The sequence below is a fragment of the Corvus kubaryi genome, unplaced genomic scaffold (assembly GCF_017639235.1).
Source record: "Corvus kubaryi isolate FWS band 111438036 unplaced genomic scaffold, C.kubaryi_AGA036_p1.0 37396, whole genome shotgun sequence".
Lineage (NCBI taxonomy): Eukaryota > Metazoa > Chordata > Aves > Passeriformes > Corvidae > Corvus > Corvus kubaryi.
In genome coordinates, this window is record NW_024581135.1 from 19,055,346 (window position 1) to 19,079,638 (window position 24,293).

Genomic DNA, 24,293 nt, shown 5'->3' on the forward strand with positions numbered 1-24,293 from the left:
CAAGAAAAAAGTTTTAAAACCCAACACAGCTGTGGTAAGTAACAGCGCCACAAAAATTTGCTGCCTCACTGAATCACAGAAAGCATCACCGTGTTTCTGCATCAGACCACAACTGAGCAACAACTGTTACCACTTTATCTTGGTACAATACTGCTGACTGCATCAGTTAAAGCATTACATTCTTTATTTAGATACCTCCTGCAGCCCCAACCAGCACAGCAGATGAGCACTCTTGACAGTTGCTACTCATACCCCAACACTTTTTCCCCAGCTTCTGGGGACATGTATAGCAAGTCCAACGTGATTTTCATCCAAATACATGTTCTATATATATTCCACTTCTTTTTCTAGATCAGTGAAAACAAAAAGCTTCCCTTTTCATTCACTTCTTTGCCAGAAAAAGTATTGCTCCAGCTAACTATTTTGCAGGTGGATTAGTAAATAACGGTGCAATACTTACAGAAATGTACATTAAAACATATAAAAATAATCCAATAGCAAGGCTCAGAATTTAACTCCTCCCGGTCCTGCTCAGCAGCCACTCCATCGCAGCACTGCAGGTTATCACCTGGGTCACTGGGAGGTGCACGTTTAAGGTACCTTTTTTATTTCCTCACACTCCCACACGAAGGTGAATGACCAGTTGCCAGCTTGCAGCCCGCCCCGAGCCTGCACAGCCGAGGCTGCCCAGAGGCCAAACCCCCGCCGGGGCCAGCCCCTGCCCGCCGCCCGGCACCCCCGGCCACGGCCAGCACGGTGCCCGGAGACACGGTGCCCAGGCCCCTAGGGAAAAGTTCACTTACCGCTGTTGTTCGCCAGCCGCACGGCTGCCAAAACCCAGCCCAGTACCAAGGCTCGCCCACCAAGAGCTCTGCGGCCACCAATCGCCCCAAGAGGCCCGACCAGCCCCAAGGCGTCTCACCTGGGCCGCGGACCCCACCCCGGGCCCTCCCGCTCTCTGCCCACACAAACCAGCAGCGCACAGGGCCGGCCGAGGGAAAACCATTGATTTCTTGAAGTAACACCTTGGGAGCCTTAAAAATGGCTTCTGCAAAGCCCTAGAGAGCAAGGAGCCAAAGCAACCCTCTGCCCCGAGGGAGTAAGCAGCATTTCCTCTCCTCCTTCCCAGCTGCTGCTCCCAAACTAAGTAAGGGCACCAACCTTTTGTAATAACAACACTGTAATCCACTCAGAGCATGGAAATTGAAAATATAAATCAGTTTGTGCAATACATCTTTATTTTAATTTTTTTAACCTTTGCAGTCATCTTGGAGTAATCATCATGTAAACAGTAGGATAGGATGGGATTACATTGAGTTGTATGCAAATAGTTCTAGAACACCTCAATGATTATGACAAGGCATTATAAATAACTTCTCTTAATAATATATATTTGCCATTTTCAGTACATTAAAGAGCTGCCACTTATCTAGGATTAACTAGGAAGTAGTTTAAATTGTAACCTCTGAGAAACACATCTCCACATGCGAAAGTCTTTCTAAAGTTCCCTAGCTCCGTAACATCTATGTCACAGGTTAGGCAGAGGACTACTTGGGTCAAAGTGTTTTCTTTGTAACAGACTTTTACTTGATCATTGCACAAAACCCTATTATTTTCACTCCACCTTGGTATTTTGCAGAACTTTAAATAAAGCTTTAGTTCCATTCTTCAAGTTTTTATTCACCTGTATGAAACCAGTTTCTATCATTAAGGGTAAGTCAGATCAGAGATGGACACAGTAGGCTTTCTACCTTAACAACAACAGTTCACAGTAGCTCTAGCTCATAGACTCCCCAATAAAGCATAGTCAAAATACTCTTAACACCTTTGCTACTGTATATCCCCTCCTTGCCCAGGTAACTAGATATATTTTTATATATTGTACCATATGTATGGTACTTCTAGAAAATGGAGATTATTTATATAAGCAGCCTCAGGCACATTCTTAAAACATTAATATCTGCAAGGCACCTCCCACTCCCTTGACAATCAGTTTGTGGACTGTTGTTTTTTTTTTTTACACACAACCAACAAAAGCTTGCTAATGCCAAATCAAATAATTTCAAGAAACCCCTAGAAGTTACCAAATACTTCAAAGACATATCTGAAACTTTTTAAAATAGTGGGAGCTTAACTGCAAATAGCACATAATCAAGTCAAATAATTTTCTTATTACTAGTATGTGTAATGCATAAATATATGAAAAATAAAATTCACAGTCATTTTTAAAACTAGAATTCAAGTTTGGCTAATAATTCTAAACTTTTATATGTATGTTAATTTCTAAATGTAACAGAACAGAGGCAGTATTATCAACCACAAGTACAGGTAAAATAGTATCACTCAAAGTCTATGAAAGAAGTAAGCTTGATAGAAAATTCCTTTTATAACCAATAAATACAGCCACCTGAGTGCATTTCCACAGGCTTTTCACTTACGGGGAATCCAAATCAGCTGCTAAGAGACATTTAGGAGCATTTTGAAAGTTAACAGCAGCGGTGTAGCTGTGGGCTTTGCTTGTTCTGACTTTGTGAATTGCTAGATAATGAAGCAGAACTCAGTGTGTGGTGCATTAATTTTCCTTTGCATCTAAGCTGGCGTTTTCGCAATCTCACAATTCGGCTTGGGGTCAAGGGACAGACATCAGCTGACACTTAACTGAGCAAAACCAATCAGTTTCACTTCATCGGGAATCTCAGTGCCATCACAGCCAGAGGCCTGCAAGTACAAACAGAAATGTTTAGTATTATCACGCTACAAAGCACCAGGATATAAAGTTTCCCCATCTCGCCCAGTCACCAAACAGCTTGGTTGAAGGAAAGCTTCAGACTGCTTCATGTAGCCTCTGTCAGTGTCAACCAGTTGCATCCTTAATTTTAGCAAACTCTTGTAGTCAATATTAAAAATTACAGAAAAGAATACTGGAAAATGGACACTGAAATACCCAAATTCTTTAAGCCAAACTTTCCAGACTGGAGCCAAATTTCCTTTTTCATGGGAGTAAATGGTTTTCACTCATGAAGAACAACTAATATACATGTACAGAATCCACTTTTTACCACTGTGCTGTACAGAGAAAATGTCTCATGAGTCCAGCCAGCAAGTTAGTTTGGAATACCAACCAGCTGAATTTTTAAACAAGAAATTGAAGCAGTCTATGAAGAGTAAATACTAATATTTGCAAAAGGACAGCTCCCTCCTGACAGTGCAATCTAGTAACGTACAGTTTAGATTCTTCAGTAAAGCCTATCACAATACAAACTGGCACAAGTGATCAGTTAATTTTTCATATGTAACAGTAAGAATATAAAACCACTTTGCTCAGGACTAAACTATTACTTTAGGTCTGTTTTAGAAAAAATATGCTGGAGGCAAAATATTTTTATGTTTTGATTTTTAAACACAAAATTGGCATCTGTAGGACAAAGTGACTACCTTTTAAATAAAGGTATTTATACATTTTTATCTGCATGTTAGATAAGACAAAATATTAATATAATTGGATTAGAAGTGTGTAACACTTACTTACTTATGACAGATGCCTTCAGATTCTTTCGCGTATCACAAAATATCCCCAACAGAACAATTGGTTCACCCTAGAAAAATCTTTTGATCCTTTTTTGCATTAATAGCAGCTGAACCCTTCAACAGAACTGGTTCATGAACACGCACTATAAGGTAAAGAGCTTTCAGACTGTGCATACAAGGTGCACCAAGTGACATAATCCATTGAATTTTCATGACAAGAAATAAACTATGTTGACAACTGTGGAATTATTACATTAGGCTAGTCCTTCAAATTTACTCTGAGCAGACACAGACAACAGAAGATCTCTCTCCAGATAGTATTTCACAGCTCTTATTCCACAGAAGTAGCAAGTTAAAGGTCTGAGATCATCACTCTTGGTAACTATTCAGATATCTGAATGGTTCTTGGATTGGGAATTTACCAAATAAATGCAGTTTGAATTTTGCACTTAAACTTTAATGCTAAAAAGTGCTAATACTACTAACACTGTTCTACACTCTAGCTAGCTATCAATCTCTTCAACACCATGCTAAGTAACATATCTAGATGCATATAGATTTTTAAATGTCTTCCTTATCAGTATTATATTTTATCTATTTAATGCACCTGGAATCTATTAACTTAGATTTTGTGCTTAGCATAAATACAAATACTATAAACAAACTGCAACATAAAAGTATTCAGTACAGACTGAACACACTCTCTCATTAATGGGTTTTTTCCCACCCTTTTTGATAAGCAGTCCTTACACAAAATGCACAATATGCTGTGCAATAATTTTGTGTTTCCTTGAGTGTTACCAAGAGTATTTGTATATTAAAGCAGCCTCCTTCCCAAAGTGTGGACAGCTGGCTCCTACAGGAAGTTTTCATTCTGTGTTAGCCAAGACAACTAGGGGATATTTAACACTATATATGTTTCTGCAGAATGACCTCTTTGTAAGATCAAAGATACACTCTTTAAAAAATATGCAAGAGGGGGAATCCAACCCCTGCCATCCAGGCATCTCACCTTAAAAATTTTGTTTATTATTTCAATAATAATTAAATACAAAAATAGTTAAGATATAAACTGTTCCTTTTCGCCCCCAAATATGAACGTTCTTGCTGTGGGAATAGAAATATTATATAGCAGCAAAATACCAGCAATAGCAGCCTTTAAGCAGTGAGATACTAACCAGACTCCATGTCCAGAAATACTAGCAACTAATCCTAGACTAAGGAATACTTTTCAATTGAATTTTCTGAATAGATATAGGATTAGCTACATTTAGACCTTTAATCCTCATTAAATATTTACCAATAAAATGTGTTTTAATCAACTCGTATACAAGCGCTCTCAGATTCAATGAGATCTTGCTAAGAAGTAACAAGACCCAGTATTGCATACCAAGATATAAGAGAGTTCTCATAGGCAACAATTCATTCAGCAACTTCACTACACAATACAGAAATAGGCAGAAGCAGAACATATATCAAATTAATCCAAGGATAAAAATAAATTAGGATACTTCTTGTTACGATCTTTCCCCATAAAATAAGAACTAGTGCAGGAAACCTAGGTCAAAAGTATCAGGAAGAAACTAAGGTTAAAAATTAACTTCCAGAATTGCTACCTATCCAGTGGAACTTACCTACAGCCGGGACATTGATTTTGGATTGTCTGCTAGTTCTGATTATGGTAAGGAGCAGGATGATAGCAGCATTCACTCACTGGAATCTGAAATACTACGTTACATTGACTGGACCCCAGCAATAAATCCAACTGAATCACCAAAAAACAGAAAAAAATATCCCAACCTAAATTTTCAAGTGGATTTGTTTTCAACATATACAACCCAGATACTATGGGATATTACATTGTGGAATCACAAGCCTCTATTTTAAGTGTGGGATCGAGAAACCCAGACTTCTGCAGAGCCTCTGGAGTATCTGTTATCTAAATGCTCTTGGTCAGATGCCATTTACTACACAATAAAGCCAAGTCAGATGTTAAGGCAGCAAGAGCACAGATCAGCTGCAATAAGAAAAGCATCAGCCTTTAAGCTATATTTATAACAAAGGCCAGAGAAACAAAAGAATTTGAGTTACATGTCTTTATTTTCCTACCCCAACCACTTCTCACAAGGAATGTGGAAGTTCTGGGGATTCTACTGGACTGTAGGGGAAAAATGAGTTCAAATGAGTCAGCTAAAACTCATCACATCTGTATAAAGAATGACATGGGAAGAACAGTCCTGAATTAACACATCATTATCAACTAGGTCTAAAAATGGCTCTCTACAGCCCATCTGAAGCAGCTGCTTTTATAAACAAAGCTGTGATTCTAGAGACCCACTTATCTAACAGACATTCAGTCTAGTCTCTCATGTGTGACTGAGTCACTCTCAGCAAAAGGTGCTGAAAACTAATTGCTATTTACATACCTAATAATTCAATAGCTTCAGGTATATAAATTTTTCAGCTTCATTTTAGCAAGAAATAAAAACAAACAGCACATCAATTCTGACTCAAGTTTTTGCAATGTAAATTTATTAATATTAAATTAAATCTATCATGCTACAATCAAAGTTGATGAAAATTCAGGACCCATGGTCCAGGGCACAAAATGCAGCACAGTAAAGAGTCCCAAGCCCAAAGCCAGGGTCTGATGACATACATACAGAAGATAGAAAGAGGTGGGGAGGGAGAAACAGTAATGAAATACAGTGGGAGAAAGATCAGCTCGCAGGTGGGGATGGTCAACTGAAAGAAGGTTGAAAAGAAGAACTAAGGAGAAGCAAGCAGTGGAGAAGGTGACCCGCATGCAAGAAAAATGGTGGCAGGGGTTGTAAAAAATGGGATTGGAACAATATGTCCATTAACAGAGGACACTTCAGCCAGGGTAGAGCTAAGGGGGTGGGGGTGAAGGAGTGTTAACCTAGCAATTACAGTTTTCTCTGCTTTACTTGTTTCTGCTATTCTTCCCAGGGGCTTTCTTGCTGCAGTTTCTCACCTAAACCTCAGACTGCCTCAGAACTCATGTGACTGAACCTCCTTCCCCATGCAGTTATGGAGCTGTCCTTTCAAAACAGAGTTTAATCTTTTTGTCTAATACACAGCAGTTTCCATCACCTTACCTGTCAACACATTTATTCAACAAAATAGCTGTAAATGACATAGAACCCAGACTCTATGTGAATATCGTGATAATTTATTTGTTTCTTCCATTGATGCTTTTACCTACCAACTTAAAAGTCAATGTTTTCAAGGCCTTTGGATCATCTACTATCTTCTGTAAGTTAGCAGCAACTGTAAAAGAAAGACACAAAAATATGATTTCCAAAAAATTGCATTCAACTTGACATCAAGCCTTTTCTTGAATCTTCCACTTAATTCTACATACATACATGTCTGTAAATTACCACTTGAATCATTTAATCACTCTCTAGCTGCTGTTTCAGAGGGAAGTTGGGCTGCCATAAATCCTGGTTCCTTTCTTTCGCAGTCACCGATATTTTGTGACTATGTGAACTGATTCAGGGGGAAAATCTGCCTGAAAACCAAATGACAGAAAAAAACCCTACTAATTTCCAGTTGAGTCTATTCCATAAACAGTTAACAATCACACAAATGCAAGTGCAAGGAAGATGGGAGAATCACACAGCCAAGGATAAGGTGATGGCTGGCATGATTTATATCACGTTTCTGCTATAGCCAGGGTCACGATCTGCACAAGTTTCTAGCAGGAGGCTGAGCTCACTGTCCCCTCTAACTGGCTTTATGCATGTGTTTCTGTCCCGTTTTTGGGCTGGCATCAACACTGACACAGACTCTTGGTGAAATGTTACAGCGCACTAGCAGGAAAAAAAAAAGAGTTAAAACATAATTATGAGTGTGATAAAAAAAGAGATGATCTTCAAACTACTCTCTTAGCAAACATGATCAAGATTTCTGAAGTAACAGCAATAAACACTTGATGAAAAAACTGAATGAACAGAGCCTGAGCATCCAGAAAAGGAAGCTCTATGCTGTAACAGAAATAGCAGGAAGGAAACAATTTACTCTTTGAAAACAGAGGAGGAGAATGCAGGAAATTAATAAACACTTTTTCTATCAAAACACCTAAGTTACATTTTTAATTGGTCTGTTTTAACAATACTGCTACCATTAATCTTGACCAAAAAAAAAAAGTATGGCTGCTTTCAGCTTTGTATGTTTACGGAACTGGCTCCCCAGCTTTGCACAGTCATAGATCCTGAACTAACTCAGACCAAATCATAAAGGGCCTTTGTTCAAGACTGATGTATGAGCACAAGATGTCATCAACAGGATATGAGCATGAGACAAATATTTCACACCTGGCAGAGCTGTTTAAACAAGATTATAAAAAGGAAACGAACAGGTATTAAGTAGCAGACATTTCTTAGTACACTGAATAGGTGAGTACCATAAAGCAGAGCAGCAAGAAAGTAGATGCTGCCCATAAATAACTCTCTCCACATAGTTCATACGGTGGAAGATACACACCAAACATTTGCATGTTCAATGTCCTACTGCTACAAACTTAGGTTTCTGCTTCCTCCATCTTCTAACATTCTGATGACAACATTTTCACTCCCACTGTGCCTGATCATGCACGATCCACTGTGTAATAACAGAAATTCACCTCACAGGGGAAGTACAGTATCTAGCAAGGGAATTTAGAGAAGTAAACAATTAGGCTAATCTACCACTGTTAAATGCAAATCAATTTTCTGTGGGTCTCATTTTCTTTATACAACTAAAATAGCATCAAGGATGTTTTATACACTTGTAATAAACTTAACCAGAGATGAAAGGGTGTTTGAAACTGAAGATGGGACTTAAAAGCAAACATAAGGTACATTTTGTAGAGAACACTTTTTATAAAGAAAAAAATTAACCTTCACAGTTAAATGAACTCAACTACAGGCACTATAATAGAAATTCTTTCCATTTTTAAGCTTCATAACCTTCATTCTAGCCATTACAAACGGTTTTTATTTTAATCACACAATTCACTTCCACAATCTTTTAAGTCAATTTTATTACAGTACCTCCTACCTGATAAAATACATGCAAATAATTATGCTAAAAATAATGCTTTTCATTACAATTAACACTTAGAACCTCATATGTAGGCAAAAAGGAACATTCAGCCTCATAGCTCCTGAAGCCAGGATAGAATAGCTTCCATTTTTTATGTCTTAAAAATCTGTAAATACAATCATGCACTCAAGAGCAGCTCAGCTCTGGCTTATCCAAATCTCTGTAAAAGGTATCTTAAAAAAAAAAAAAAAAAAGAACAAATTCTCTAGCTAGTGTTAGCTGGCTTCACTGAAATGAGGACAGTGCTACAAAACCAGATAGGCATTGGGTCCTAAATCCCAAGATTTCTAACTTCACCTAAATAAAATGTTACAAAAATACGAGCTTCAAGTGCATGTGTATCTTCAGGAGGGGCAGCCTTTTTAATTTAATGCTGAACAGCTGTGGAACAACTAAGGCAAGTTAGTGTGCTGCTGGGCTATTCCCCCCAAGAGCAAAACCCTCCAGCCGCCCTAAGGCAGCTACTGGCAAAGGTATTATTACTGCATTTGCAAACAGCAGCCCATGATCAGCAAGTGTTTTAATGAACTAGCATACAGTGTGGTAAGTGGCATCAGGGATGTCACAAGTCGTACTGAAGTTTTGAAAAGCTCTGACCCTTCAGGCTGATTGATTCTTTACCAGTGAAGAGATTAAAAATTTCCAAGTAAAAATAGCAAAATTAAACTTCCAATATATGTAAATATTTAATGCTTTGTTGTTGTTGTTACCTAAACAGTATAATAGAAATTAGTGGTATTTTGGATGGTTATCATTCCTCAAGAAAGCCAAGAACAGTGTACAGTAAAAGGCTACAGGGGACACAGTTTTATTTACTCACTTGTCTTTTAATACAACCCTAATTCAGAATTAGTGGTCACTTCAGGCAAGTAAAAAAACCCAATTAAGTGGAACTATTAGGCTTTATTGATTAAAATCTCCTCCAGCTACTGGATTTAGGCTCTTTTCATTCGGGAAAATTATTTATTAGGCCAAGACTCACTAACCCCCCTAGTACAGTTCATGTGCAAAGTTCTAATTTGGCTTAAATAAGACAAATGAGACTAAAGTTTCTAGATGCAGGTGAACCCAATTACATCTGCAAACAATAGAGAGGAAAATAACCATCCCATTCTCACCACCTTTCCCCACCCTGCAGTCCCAACAATTCTTGTATTGCAAGTCAGTGAACAAAGTCAATTTAATACAGTAACACTCTCCCTAAAGTGAAAAGGAGTTTCACCCTAGGACTTTCTAGACAGGCAGGAATTGTTTTCTCCACAGATACTTAAATTATTTGGAAACGTGAAGAGCATTGTAAAATATATGTCTCTAGGTCTACTTTACACCTTATCTCTAAGTTAAGTATACTGCAGTTCCTATTGACAAAGCCATTTTTCTTTGAAGTACTCTGAAGTCATGTCTTGGATGTTGTACTTGTGAAATTCATAGATTAGCTCGCCCGCAAGAAGCACTAATTGATAATTAAAATCCTGTTGGGAATTCACTGTTTCTACAAGACCTGTATATACTATACTCAACTTTATTTTGCAGAATGTTTCTCAATATGTTATGGCCATGCACCTATAAAAGTCAGAAGAAGAAACATGAACAAGAAAAAATTAAGCGGTGATGGAAAAATCTTTGCCAGCAGTAACCTCAGGTAAATATACTTCAAATCATGCCTTGAAGCAAAAGCTCTCTTCAAACGTTAGCAGCAGGTAGCATTAGCACAAGGGGCTTTTTGTTGTTTACAACAATAAATGAGGTGCTGTTCACTTTCTTCAGAAGGCTTCTGAAGGACATATAATCAACCTACACACCACAAATCATTCCAGGTTCTTTTGCAGGTTTTGCTCACTGACAAATGGTTGTGCCATTCTGACAAATAAGTGCCTGCACTTGCAGAACATGCAATAGGATAAAAGGTCAAACCCAGCATATAAATATACGCAACACAGGCTGCGAATTACAGATGGAATAAATAAAAAAACTCCACATAACTAGAGGCTTTGGCATGTATATAACAGAAGTTACTCTTTGCTATATGACAATTTTGGCCAACCACATAAATTACAGTTTTTAAATGACTTATCGATATAAGGTAACAGAACAAAAAAAGGCCACCTTTAAGGTCTTACAAATGTAAGAGAGTAACCATACTTCAGGCAGTCTCTAATAGCTGTTCTGCTCCTGTGATGTGACAAAGCTCTCTCTCTGGTTACTTAAAATTCTTAACACAGCATGAAACTTAACCCTAATGGCTTCTGAAGAAGGAGAACTTCTGGAAAAGTTAAAATTAATGAGACAGTAAATAAAGCTATATGAAATACAGTTAAACTATTTCCAGTACAATGCCCACCCAGCCAACTAAGCCAGAGCCATCTGGCATAAACACAGACACAAGCAGAATCTAAAGCTTGAGACGATATTTCTGGGGTGCTCTCAAAAGAATAATGATTCATCTGCTTTTCCATTTTGCAAAGAATGGATGGGCAACCTCAGAAATAGCTCATGAATTCATGCTTAGGTTCAGTAGTTTGCAAAGCTATTGCATATTGTAATCCTGAAATTCAGATATGAGGAAAGGGAAGCATTATTCAGGCACAAAATTACTGTCACCAAAAAAAGGAGAAAAATTATAACCTCTGAGAAAATGAAAAATATTTTTAATAAGTTAAAAGTGAAATATTTTTTATGTAGTCCAAAACTCAGTCTATAAAAAATAGCTACCTTCAACTGCTCCCTACTTCATCAACAGTATGGCTGTTAGAGACAAGCTCAAACCTCCACAGATTTATTGGCTTTCCTGCTGATTGTTTCAAATATTACCTCTTCCCCAACAGGAGGCAGTTATTTTACCATTTTCATCTGATACACAGAGCTCACCATAATTAACTGCCTTGGGAGTCTTCTGGTTTGAGGATTAATGCTGTATTCTCCTGTATGGGTCTTAGGAAGCGGGGTGCCTGAGTAGCAGGATATACTTTTCAGTGGAATTATCACTCCTGAAAATTCAGCTACTGGTAGGGTTTTCCTCCAAAAGGCTGAATTTATTATGCATGCTCTTGAGGCCATTTTACATATTGCAAGAGGTTCACTGCAATCTATGCATTCATTTATATTTCATACTACATAGTGGTTTTCATGCATTTGCAAGTTCAGAACCAAGTCAAAACTAAGTTTTAAAACCTAGCTAGTACTGGATTATAGTATATTATGCAAACAATGAAAACAATCAGTGTTTAGAGCTTTTGGTAACAATTCCTCCAGATCTCTGTCTGTCTTGTTATTATCTAATAGCTCACAAACTGTCTGCCTGAAAGATTAAATGGCTCTTCAAAGAGAGATCAAAAAGGTCACTTAAGTGTAATGTGATTCCATTAGTTCAACCATTCAGGATGCTAGTAAAAAAATCCCTTCTGTTTATGTTGTTTGAGAACAACAGCAAGAGAAATATTAAAGCATTTGAAGATCTGTGGCAGCTAACCAGCAAGTGTTTATTGCTAGAGAACTACAAGGACCCAGACATGATTCAGATAAGTAAGAAATAAAAGAAAACAGAAAGATCAACAGCAAACCTGGCTTCTCTTCTGAGGAAGCTATTGGACACTGATACGGCAGAAGCATTAAAAACATTTAGGAATGTATTATTCATGAAGAGGCTGTCATTAGAAATTTATCAAAGGAAGATTAGGGCTCACAAATTTGTCTGATTTCTCAAAGTGTGGTGCTGAATCAGTAGATATAGATAGAAGACAGTGGATATTATCTCCATTTAAACATTTGATACTATGATAATTTCCAACAGCTCAATTTGCAGCCTCACAATCAGAAAACACAGATTAAAGAGGGCAGGTACAGGATGACAGAAGACCAAAGCAGTTCTACATTGAAAGGAACACTGAGAGACTGAAAATGGTCTCCTACAGCATCCTAGTGAACAGGGATTCTAGAGAACAATTTCAACCTGCGCCTTCCACAGTTTAAAGTAATTATTAACACCACTTGAGCTGTGTGGTTCATGAGTTCTGAGCCCCAATACTGTATTAATTCCTTATTCTATACAGACAACCTAGGTTTAGGCTCATTCATGTCATTTTAGACATTAAGGACATTAACCAGCATTTGGCACCAGGCTATCTTGTTCCAAAAGGAAAAAAAAAAAAAAAAGAGAGACTTGGTTGGGACCAAAGCGTTAATAACTAACCAATTACCCTAGGTTATTCAAAAGCATGGCAGAGACATCAGAGTCATATATTCCTGATCGACTTCTAACCACAAATAAAGACTTTAAATACTTACCCTTGCTCAAACTGGAAAAAAAAAAAGACCCCAACACCTTGACAAAATAATAGCAGACGTCAAACATCTTCATATTAAGACCCATTAATATGGAGTATTGATATCCAAGGGTCACAGGCAAAAACTGGAAAACTGAGGACTGATAAAGTAATACACAAGTTGTAATTTTTCTCTGGTAACTGATGGAAAAATTTGCACCCAACAGAAGCAGTGTATTTTATGAGACAGAAGTACTGTATCCAAATAGAAGGTGAAATAAGTTAGTGCTGGAAATCTACCTATTTCAATTCCAAAACCACATTATTAAGCTCCTGAATTCTCAATTACTTAGTATGGATAGCTGATCCCAAGGCAACATTTTACATTCTACAATCTGTGAGAAGAGGGGGGAAAAAAAAAGGAAAAGACCAAAACTGTTATAATTGGTTTTATTGATAAATTAAAATATTAATACTGCTGGAAAATTGTACCTTTTCCCAGAAACTTATGAAAAAAAAAAGTGGTTGATATTTCAAATTGATTTTTTCTTCCCCCAGAGGATGTGAAAAATGCTTAGGCAAACCACTGCATGTTTAAAACAAACTAAAAGGATAAGTAAACAAAGTAAAAGGATATTCTACTTATCCATTATAAAAGGATAAATAGAATATATTTAGATAATTAAATACTTATCTATTTCAGACCTTGATTCTTCATGTGCCTAATGGAGTAGATTATTTAGGAAGGTGAGGGATGAGTACATACATATTTCATCATTTCCCCTTCATTTTGATGATCCTGAGCATTCTAAACCTCAGTCTATTCTCAAATGAACATTTAAAATAAAAATTTAGACCTGCTGCCCAACACTGCTAGTAGGGCTATTTAACAAGCCTGAAATATTACAGTAAACTTGTGCTCTTGCATTCTCTATACAAAAGAATTAGTATTTCATTTGCAAAAATGAAAAAATCATTTCCCTGTAACTGAATGTAGAAATCAAGTGCTGGTCTTCAGACACAGGTTTTGACAACAGTTTGATAATCATCAAGATACTGAAGACAGCTCTAACAAGTATCTTCATCACACTGGATTAGATCTGAAATATATAGATATAGGTCTATGCAGAAATAAGGCAGGTCATATTCTGCTATGCATATTATTACTTTGTAATCTCCTCTCCCTATCAGATCTTCACAAGTCCTCCTGTCCCAAGTTCAGCTATGAATTATAGATAATGTTCTGACAAAACTATTAAGAAGATGAAATAGCAGCCAGGCTACTTCAATACCTTGTATCTGAAACTTGAAACAAGGAGAATATATTTAGAAAAGACTCCCTGATGTGATGGAGTTAGGTTCTGAAATAAAATACATCTAGTTTGAAGAACCTCAATAAATCCTTATTTTGACATACTAACCACTGGCAGAGAAGTGAATGCCAAGGAAATAAAGAACAGCAAGTAAATTACTACTGAAAACAGAAACATTACATATATTGCTGCTTTTGCAATTCCTGGTTCAAATTCACAACTGGGTTTTTTTTGTTTTCTTCTTAACTAGAAAGGGAAATCCTTGAAACTTTTATTCAGATCTATGAAGGGCAGGAGACACACTCCAAGCCAAAGAGTTTATCGCTTACTGTATCAGGCAAAACACAAACTAATCTCACTAATAACCAGACAGATTTATTCCTCATTTACACAGTTAAGTAGGAAGCAGTGGACTGTGTGTTGAAAAAAGGAACTTTCTTTGAAGGTGCTTTCCAATTATACCTTTTTTTTCTTTAAAATAACTAAAAATTATTACTTGCTTTATCATGGCTGTCAGACAGGAACATTCACTGTGACACATGAACACACATATATGTATGTGTGAAGAATAATTTGCACACTTGGGAGAATTTATAGTATACATATTTATAGTTCTGCCATAACCCCAGCAACAGTGATTATTCACCTAACACAATTTTTTTTTTAACCTTGAACCTTTAAGTTTCCACCACACTGAAAATTCATCACGGTGGGATGAATTTGACTTCTGTGAAACCTGCCAGCTTCACACAATACACTTCCTCAAGTGCACCCAACACTTAAAGTCTAAAATAACTTAGGTGCAATTAGACACAAAACTTCATTAGCTGCAGGTGCAGCTCAGGCTTCCAGAGCTCCTGGCAGTCTCATCATTATGAGTCACCCTTCAGTGCATTAGCTCTAAATGAGCCAGATGTGTTGAAATATTTAAGTCCTTATTTAAACCCCGGGGATTTTAGAGATATTCTTCCACTTACAATGCATTTGCATGTCTTTCTAAAGAGATACTGAGTTATGTACACATGTTGAAGGCACGTAAGTTTCTACAAAACGCCTTAAAACAGAGTCAGGTTTTCATTAAATCTGTATGTTTTCTTTCTGGATAATATACTAAAATTAAACACAAAGTATTTTGTCTATCTAATTTAGTTGAAATTAATTGGTAAGAATTTTCTCATTACAAAGTTTATGGGTACATTGAGCTTTGGAATAAATAAAAATGTGATACACTTAACTAAAAATTCAGCTATTTCACTCCATTTGAGCCACACAAAAAAACCCCAAAACTTCTAAAAAATTTCCTAAATATTACAAAAATCAGTGCACCTCAAAATATTACTGATATTAAATGACAAACCTAAGGTGCCTTCAAATGGTAGTGCTATTCCAGTTACCCACCCATACTGCTCTTTGAGCACATAAATATATGCAGTGTTTTCCACTCATGCAGCTCTATCCCATTTACTAATTACAGTAAGATGAGTTGGAATTAGTTGAACAAAAGCCATCACTTCACTCAGTTTCAGATGACTAATCTAACAAGCCAAAGTAAAACTAGGTATAAGCAGATGCAGAGCAGAACCTAGGAAAGCAAAGGATATTTACTGTGTAAGTCCATGGCTTTTCTAGGAATGTAGATTATCAGTGCCACTATAAGGCAACTGTACTAACAAACTGGGCTTGTGCTTTTTCACTGGTACAGCATCATACTGTAAGACAGTCAGCTGTTTCAATGCTTTAATGCTTTCAAATGCTTTAATACTGTGATTAATTGGTAACTATATATTACTGCTATATTATGTTTTATATATATTACTTACTGTTTAACAACCCTTGAAATAATGCTATTCTGGATTTGGTCAGATGCATGTTCTCTGAACTCGTGGTCAATAACTTATCCACAGCCATGTTGGGCTTTCTTTGTAATTCTAGATGCCAATTTAAGTTCTGTTTACTTACCAAAGTAAACTCTATCAAACTACTATGACATCTACTGTATTCACACTTCTAAGAAAATATTCAAGATGTTGATGAAAAAGCTTGATACGTTTAAAATATAACCTCACTACAAAATACAGTCTATTGGGTTTTCAGCTGGTTCTTCTAAACACATTAGGCCTTTCAGCAGGAAGCATTTCCTCTGGTTACTAAGTGGGTATCTCCAACATCAAAGACTTTTAGCAGAAGTTAATGTCAGATGTATTTAAAAGTGAAGGTACATCTTCCATGATGCTCAACATTTTCAGAGATACTTCCTTGACAAAAACATCTTTTAAAAGCTACATTAATATAGTAGAGGGCAAATGCACATTTCTTGATGGCATGGATATCAAGGGTTTTATTTAAGCAGTATTCAGGAAGGGAGGAGGGTGGTGGTTTTATATATACTGCAATTTAATAATTGTAAATACACCTTCAGGTTCTGAAATTTAAGCAAGGACTCCAGAAAATTAACTGTAGTCTAAGGCTTCATTGCAATTATATGCACATTATATATACCAGTGGAGTAGGACTGTAACTATGTGATTTTCAACAGAATTGACTGCTGATATGATTTGAGTTTTCCTTATGGTATCAAAAATATAATGAAGCATTACCCAATGAATGTTTACCAGATAATATACACATATTGCATACACACAGAGACACATTATCTCAAAGTGAATTTTGAAAATATTCCGGATCTGATTTAATATAGATATTTCAGTACTGCATAAAAATACCTCATCAGCAAGACACCACTGTCTCCAAGGCTTATTCCCCTCTGCAAACACAAACTCTAGTCTGCTTTTAAACAAATGCTCTGTGCTGATTCCCTTGATCCGTGGACCTTCTGTGAAACAATGCTAAAGGAAAAGAAACCAGCCAATCAGACCAAAACTAAACATGCAAGCTGGGATTTTTGCTTCTCTGCAGAACAGGTAGCTGAACTTAAAGTACATCAGAAAGGAAATCTTCCTGGGAAGCCTGTGTTAAGTGAAGCAAATCCAGCAACACTCAAAAGGTGAAGCATGTTGATGCTTAGCAGTGAATTCTATAGAACTTTACATGTCAGTTGTTAAATTCTATACACCAACAATTTCAGCTCACATATGCCATGGCCATACTTTCCCAACAGCTTTTGCTGACCCCTATTTAAGTATCCTTTCAGAAGATCAGCTATTATGCTGACAAATTGTTGAGTTCAACAAAAATAGGTATTTTCATCTTCCTCTTTTGTCTGAGTCTCTACATGTTTCAACATCCATGAAAAGAATCTACAGGAACAACTTTTATGAGACAGTCTCAGAACTTTGTTTTCATTCAGGTTACAGAGGCTGAATTTCTGCCTGAATCAGCTGAAAAATGAAAGGTAATTTATCATCTGCTTTCAATCTGGAAACTAATGGAATCAGTTCTTCTGGTGAAGAAGGTTAACCAAGTTCTTCTATACTATTCCCTTTGTCCTATATAGGAAGATTTTAAACCTTATCATTTTGGGTGAACGAGGTGCTAACATAATTTTACACAGAAAATTAGTTTTGTAAGCAGATTTGCATTTTAAGCACCATCTGCTCTCTTATATGACCTCTGGCTTTAAACCGAAACACTTCTTAAGATTGCACTGTTACAGTGAAATATTCTAACAAAATACAACTTTAATTTTTTACTTAATTAAAAGCAAAATCACACTTTGCAGAACTCTTCTTTCAATAAAATATGAAATTTTAAGTAATTTTCTAGGAAGGTAACAATGTCCAAACATACTTGAAAACCTCACAGGTGAAGCAGACACAAGATTATAATACAAATTCATTCAAGAATTTGTGCCTGTGGAGCTTGAGGTAAGCTACATCATAAAAATCCCACCATAGAAACTAAAAAAAGATTAATATAAACTAAATATAAATTAGTGAAATTAAATATAAGTTGATTCATTTCATTATATACAAGAAATTTTATTTCCTTATACTTTCTAGTACCACAATAAAAAAATAAAACATGAAAGTACAGAAGGAACCATCATAATCCTAAAAATCAAAGTCTGATGCAATTCAAAACAGGGACTAAGCAAGAAAGTAAACTTTTATCACTAACTGGACAGTGTCTCTAACCAAGCCTGCTAGGGAAAAGCTTATTTAAATATTTGTGCTTCTTCAAGGGCCAAAGTCCTATCACTATGGGATGGGACTTTGTCACATGAAGGACATCTATTTTCATTTGCCTTTCTCCCATCATGCACCCTGCAATATGATAAGAAATCCCATTCACGCTGCCATTTCCACAGAAGTACTGCCACGTTGCATTGAAAGAGAACTTTGTAGCAAAGGGAAAATGAAGGAAGGAAAAGATTTCTCACTGGGTCCCAGGAGGACTTGCACTGTAGCAAGTCACCAGCTGTGACTCAGAATGCCACCTGACTGCCCAGGCAGGTGGGATAGCCAACAAATAACAATTCTTTTGTTAGCCAGAATTTTTTTTTTTTTTCCTAAGTGAAAATTCTACCAAAAATATTTTCAGCGGTGTGGTAATGACATTTTTCATACTGGATGTTTAAAGAACAAACTAAGGCCAAGCAACTGCTCTGCCTGAACCCTTAAAATAACAGCGCAGCAGAAGTGACTTTGAGAGTGCCTACAGCCTGTACCATCTGCAAGCCTCCCTAAAATACTTTTTCTTTAGAAATAAAGGTAAAAGATTAGATAGGAATTTTATTTCTTAGATCAGCTAGAATCTATCTGGATTCTGATCATCCAAAAGCAAAAAGTACTAGCTTCTCTCAGAAGGAGTTTAACTACAAATGCAGAGAGAGTGTATTTTAGATAATCTTCCAGGCAAGTTATGAACTTCCGGAGTTGTAAAACACTCTCCATACCACTGAGGAGTTTGGTAAGGAAATCTTAACGTACTGGTAAGAATTTTTTTGCCACAACACAAAAACTGACTTGCTTGTATTTCTCAATTCAGTTCTCCCTCACCTAGCATATATTATCCCCCTCTGATTTTGGTGACTATACATCTACTGGTCTTGAGCATCCAGAAGAAAGGAAGACGGTACAGAGAAATAAGCACTTCCAAATTAATCATCCTTATGGAGGCACTGAATTTCAAGTAAAAGAAAATAATAAAACATTACTAAGCATGGAAAAGAAAAATAAAGAAGTATTTTTCAGCTACCAGAAAACATTTCTGATTGCACTTATTTTTTTTTAACACAGAAATAACAACACTAGGTGCAATTTCCATAGGTCCTGAACAGTCTTGCTCCTCCTCCTATGAACCCAAACAGAAGACTTACTAACTTCAGAGCTGCCAAAGCAGACTTTGCAAAATCCTACTGACAAATCATTTTATTATTGAACAAAAAAATGAAGTTGTCACAAAAATGATCAATCATAGAATTTCAACAATCCTTCAGGACAACTATATTATATTACCCCTCTCAAACCACTGAAGAGATCTGACTTCCTAAAGCAATCCTTGGACTGGTATCAAAATTGCCTTGTTGATTGAACTATGCATACATGAAAGCAAAATTAGAACAAAAAAGATTTTCTGAAAACCACTATCAGAGAAAACATTTTTTTCACATCCATTTAACACAAACTTGTCACAAGAGCATAATTGCAAACAAAAATGTAATTTACCTATGACTACATCATGGCCATCAACCAGGCCTGCAGAGAACAGTTCCTGAGAAACGCCATCTGCTGTGTCTGTCCAAAAGGTGAAAGGAATAAGTGTAAGAGCCCACAAAAACAACAAGAAGTATCAGTCATCCAATGCAATTTATCAAAAAATGTATTTTAATTCCATCCAAAACACCCATGGAGGCAGGATTTAATTCCTTTAATTAGGAGGAAAAAAGATAATTATCTTATCAGCGTCTGCACAGCAAATCGCACAAGGTAATGACTTGATTCATTGCAAATCCCCTACAGACCTCTCCTGGCCACCAGCATTTCTCCTCTGTTATCTAGCTGCATACTTGTACACATTTTACAAGTTCAGTATTTTCACAACCAAGAAAATAAATAAAGCTTTAGTGTGGTTTTCACTGCTTTCTTTATGCCCTCCATTGTTCTGCATATCTAGACAGAGACATGCTGAATATGCTTTCTTGTTTGTTACAAGTGGGGTAAAGGAGTTATATGAACAGTCATTATTTTGAGATCTAGGTTTTAAATAGCTTTTAAGTATTATGACTCAGGAAATTCAAAGCTTTGGACTGATTTTCTACTAACTGCTGTACCTGAGTGGGTTAATTCCTAAGTCCCTGTGACTAGTACTTTCCCTGGATAAAGACCTTAGAAGGCTTAGATGTAAGTAGGTAGGAACAAGCCTAAATTCTATCTAGGTCTCAACTGTAATGTGGCCCCAACACCAAACATCCTAACGGAGCTCATGCTTTGAGGCAGTTACATGAAGCTGCATCATTTCCTCAAGAAACACAGAGGTGAAAAGCAAGGTAGCTGAGCCAGATGTGGTTTCCGGAGGTGAGAAACACAGGTGCCTTCTGGCTGCCTCAGTGACTGACTACAGAACAGTCCTGGATGTACATCCTCTTATTGTTTGAGCAAGTAAGAATACTCAAATGGCTTATGTAACTGCTTCCCAACCAACTCTTTTGGCAAACCAAGATGTTCTGCTCCCAGTTAAGTAACAGGCCTCTTTTGTTATTACTCATTGCCAAAATCAACGAGAAGGGCAGGTAGATGACACAGAATATATCCATGCACAGAACTACTGCACATCAAAGATACTATGATTTACTGTGAAAGAAATACCTCTTCCAATCTGGATTTATTTTTAGGTGAAAGCTCTTTGAAGACTATTCTAAATAAAGTGAATACTGACTTCTAAAGAATATGAAATAGGTTCATAGTTCAAAGGGCTGCAATTTACCAAGGACGATAGCTTATTACTCAAAATATTAGCCTTCTGTGCATTTTATCCGAGTAATACTTGGTTTTCTTCAAACAAAGGCAACTGTACAAGTCCTTACAACTCTTAGCACTGGAAAGCCTACAGTTCTACAAGTATGCAGTAGAGTTTAAAATTTCAGTACCAGAATTTCTTTCTGGTGATAATACTAAAGCTAGAGATACAGCTCAACTTTCAGTTGAAGACAGCATTTGAGAAATGGTGTGCATTTTATATTCGTTAATAGACCTTCTTTTATTATAAAAGGGAAAGCAACTAAAATATTACCACCATCACCACACACACCTTTATGGCTACTGTATTCTATTTCCTACGATGTTTTCCAAATGTGAAAATGGAAATATTTCTAGGCAAGATCTTATATACCATATAGATCATTTCAATAAGACATGAAATCGATAAAAGTATACTGTGAATAAAGTCTTCTAATGTATGTATTATGCAACCTTGTCACTAGAATTTACATGCATTTGCAATTCTTACTCCACTGAGGTTCAATATAAAGCTCTGCACAGTAGGAAACATTCCAGAGAGGCAGTCTGCATTAACCATAAGCAGTAATCCATTTCTGAAATACCTTTTTAAGCAGTAAGAGAATAATTCAGTTACAGGAGCCTTACCTCTGCCTGGAGTAAACTCAAACCGTATGTCATTAAGTTCCTTCCTGGAGTTCCTGAAAAACAGTCAGTGCATACATTAAAATGTAATGAAGAACAGAACAACTATTCAGTTCCTACATCCAAAGAATACATCTGGCATTGAAAACCACATTTTTGTAGCGCGTATTTCCTTGAAAATACTGCTCTCCCAAAGCACCCAGACTGGAAAGACTGCATTGCATTTTCATGGCAGTATTTTGGGGAAACTAGCAGAAAAATATGCTTGAGTTGAAAATGCGTACGGTAACATAAAGGAAAAAATTAAGTCCTCTGATAGTTTCATCTTCAAAAGACACTCTGCCTATTGACTGTAATAGTTCAACACAGTTTGAGTCATGTGTACCTTTTCCTCCAAGAGCAACAGAAGATTCACTTGGACTTAAAGCTCCCTATCTGAGCTAACATTTATACAAAGATGTTTAAGAGACAAAGTATCCAGCAAATGTTAGCTGCTGAAAAGCAGCGGTGATGCACAGTTGATGCCTGAAGTGGCCACCTAAAAACAGAGACTAGACAAAAATAAGGGAATAAAGGCAGGTATTTATTTGAAGGGCCTTCAAAGGTTCACCCTGGGGAGTCCAGAGGCTACTGCCAGGATGGACCCCAAGATGGACCGCAGGTCATGAGTTCTTCACACTTTTATGTTTGGTTCATTTGCATAGCAGGGTTAATTCTCCAAGTAAAGCTTCAATTAATGATGTAATTTCCCCAAGCTTGCCCCCCCTTTAGAGGCTTTTGGTTTGTACTTTTGGGGCCTAGGATGGTCTGAGTGTCCTCGGAGAGGAGGCCTGGAGAGGCTTTGTTATGTGTAACCAGCACGAGAGAGCAGAAATTAACAGGCTACAAGAACTTCAGAGTTACACACTAGGCAGTACAGGATTTGAAAAATACGAAAGTTAAAACCTAAGGCATCAAGTGTTTATAAAACCATCTCAAAATGAGTAAATTCTTTCACTGACCACCCTTGTCTCATCAGTGCGGTTCTACCTACACATAAAATGAACAGTAAAATGTTAAATCCCAAGGTTTCCTGTCTTCCTGGTTGCCACAAAGAGTGTTTTAACCAGTTCAGTGTGTGACACAGTCATAAGGGAGTTAATACCAATATTAAAGAATTCCTTTACAGCCTCATACTGTGCCCCAAGCCTCCATTCCTCGCATGTTTACAGCTTCAGGTTTAGTTAATAATTTCTACCATCAACAAAGCATTAGCCTCTGCAAAACAGACGTCCATCTCATTTTTGGAAATGGCAAGTCAACTGAGCACAGGGAGGAACCTAATTGCCTTAGCCTGCTCTTTTTCTAATGAATAGCTCAATCCACTTGAAATGCTAATAGCAACAGAATTTTGCAGTTCATTATTCTTCTTCTCAGCAAGGAAACTGTATGCAAGCTCATATTTCAGCATACCAGGCCATGAAGTCTTGCTGTGGGAAAACTAAATCCAATAGGCAGGCATATTCAGCTGTGACTTACAGCTGTTATTGCTTGCTAAGTACTTCTAAGAATATTACAGAGCCAAAACCAGCAACATGCAGAAACACAAAACCCAAAATGATTGGCAACACAGACAACAGCAAGATAGCAAACCCTGAAAAATGAGTATGCCACATGCAGTGCTTTAAATGAAAAGTACTCACTCACTGAATCTACTAAATGCTTCAAAGCTGAAGGAGTTTTGGGTTCCCAAAATTCTACTCTAAATAAAGAACTATAGGAATTTAAGATCACTAACACAAAGCTGCAAATAATGAAGCTAGCCAGGTACAGATTTACAAGGCTCATTTACTTCTGCTGTAGAAGTCTGCTGCCATTACATGGAATATTGCACTGTCTATTTTTGTTCAACAGAGAATTAGTATGAACCTCAGTCTTTCCCCCTTTCTCTCTGTCCTAGAAAAACATGGATAGCTTTCTGTTAAAACAAACAATAACAACAAAAAAGAATAATATTTAAAAAAAAATCAACTTAAGACCCATCTCCAAGTTCCCTTTTGACAAAAACTTGTTTTCCAAGAAAAAAGGAAAAATGCACAGAAATGTAGCATTATTCTTAAATAAGAAATGTCCTGACTGAATGTGAGATGAAACTCAAATATTCATTTCCGGCACATGCTTTGGAAGAAACAAATCAAGCGAATAAAAACTTTCGCACCTTTGCAGAGGTAAACAAAGTAAGACCCAGATGATCTTTAAGGTCCCTTCCAACCCAAACCATTCTGATTCTGTGACCAAGAAACCTAATACATTAGGTTCCCCAATGATATCTTTCCACAGACCTCCCATAAGTAGAACATCTACCATATAAAAAGGCACTAAGTAATTACAAACTCTTATGAAAATTACCAGCTTTTCACAGCTCTATGAAAGATGAGCTGCTCCTGATACACTCTTTCCTCCAGCTGCTGCACACAGGGTGTATGTTACTTTGTCTCCAAATTCCAAACTATCCCAAATAAAAAGTTAAGAAGTCAAATCAGTTTATTTTAGTCAAGGTG

General features: G+C 36.9%; 1 protein-coding gene across 4 annotated transcripts in view; it reads right to left on the minus strand.

Moving 5' to 3' along the window:
• Nucleotides 1–1,216: 1,216 nt before the first annotated feature.
• The window catches only part of STK39 (serine/threonine kinase 39), an 88,560-nt gene continuing 65,483 nt past the window's right edge, over nt 1,217–24,293 (minus strand). For 3 of the 4 annotated variants that reach the window (XM_042040754.1, XM_042040752.1, XM_042040755.1), the window contains exons 14-17: nt 21,757–21,809; nt 19,840–19,908; nt 6,755–6,819; nt 1,217–2,718 (exon numbers count right to left, since the gene is read on the minus strand). In XM_042040754.1, the coding sequence (XP_041896688.1) occupies nt 2,644–2,718; nt 6,755–6,819; nt 19,840–19,908; nt 21,757–21,809 (262 nt within the window). In that variant the 3' untranslated portion in view covers nt 1,217–2,643. The remainder of the gene's footprint in view (nt 2,719–6,754; nt 6,820–19,839; nt 19,909–21,756; nt 21,810–24,293) is intronic. The other variant, XM_042040753.1, reaches the window with a different exon arrangement.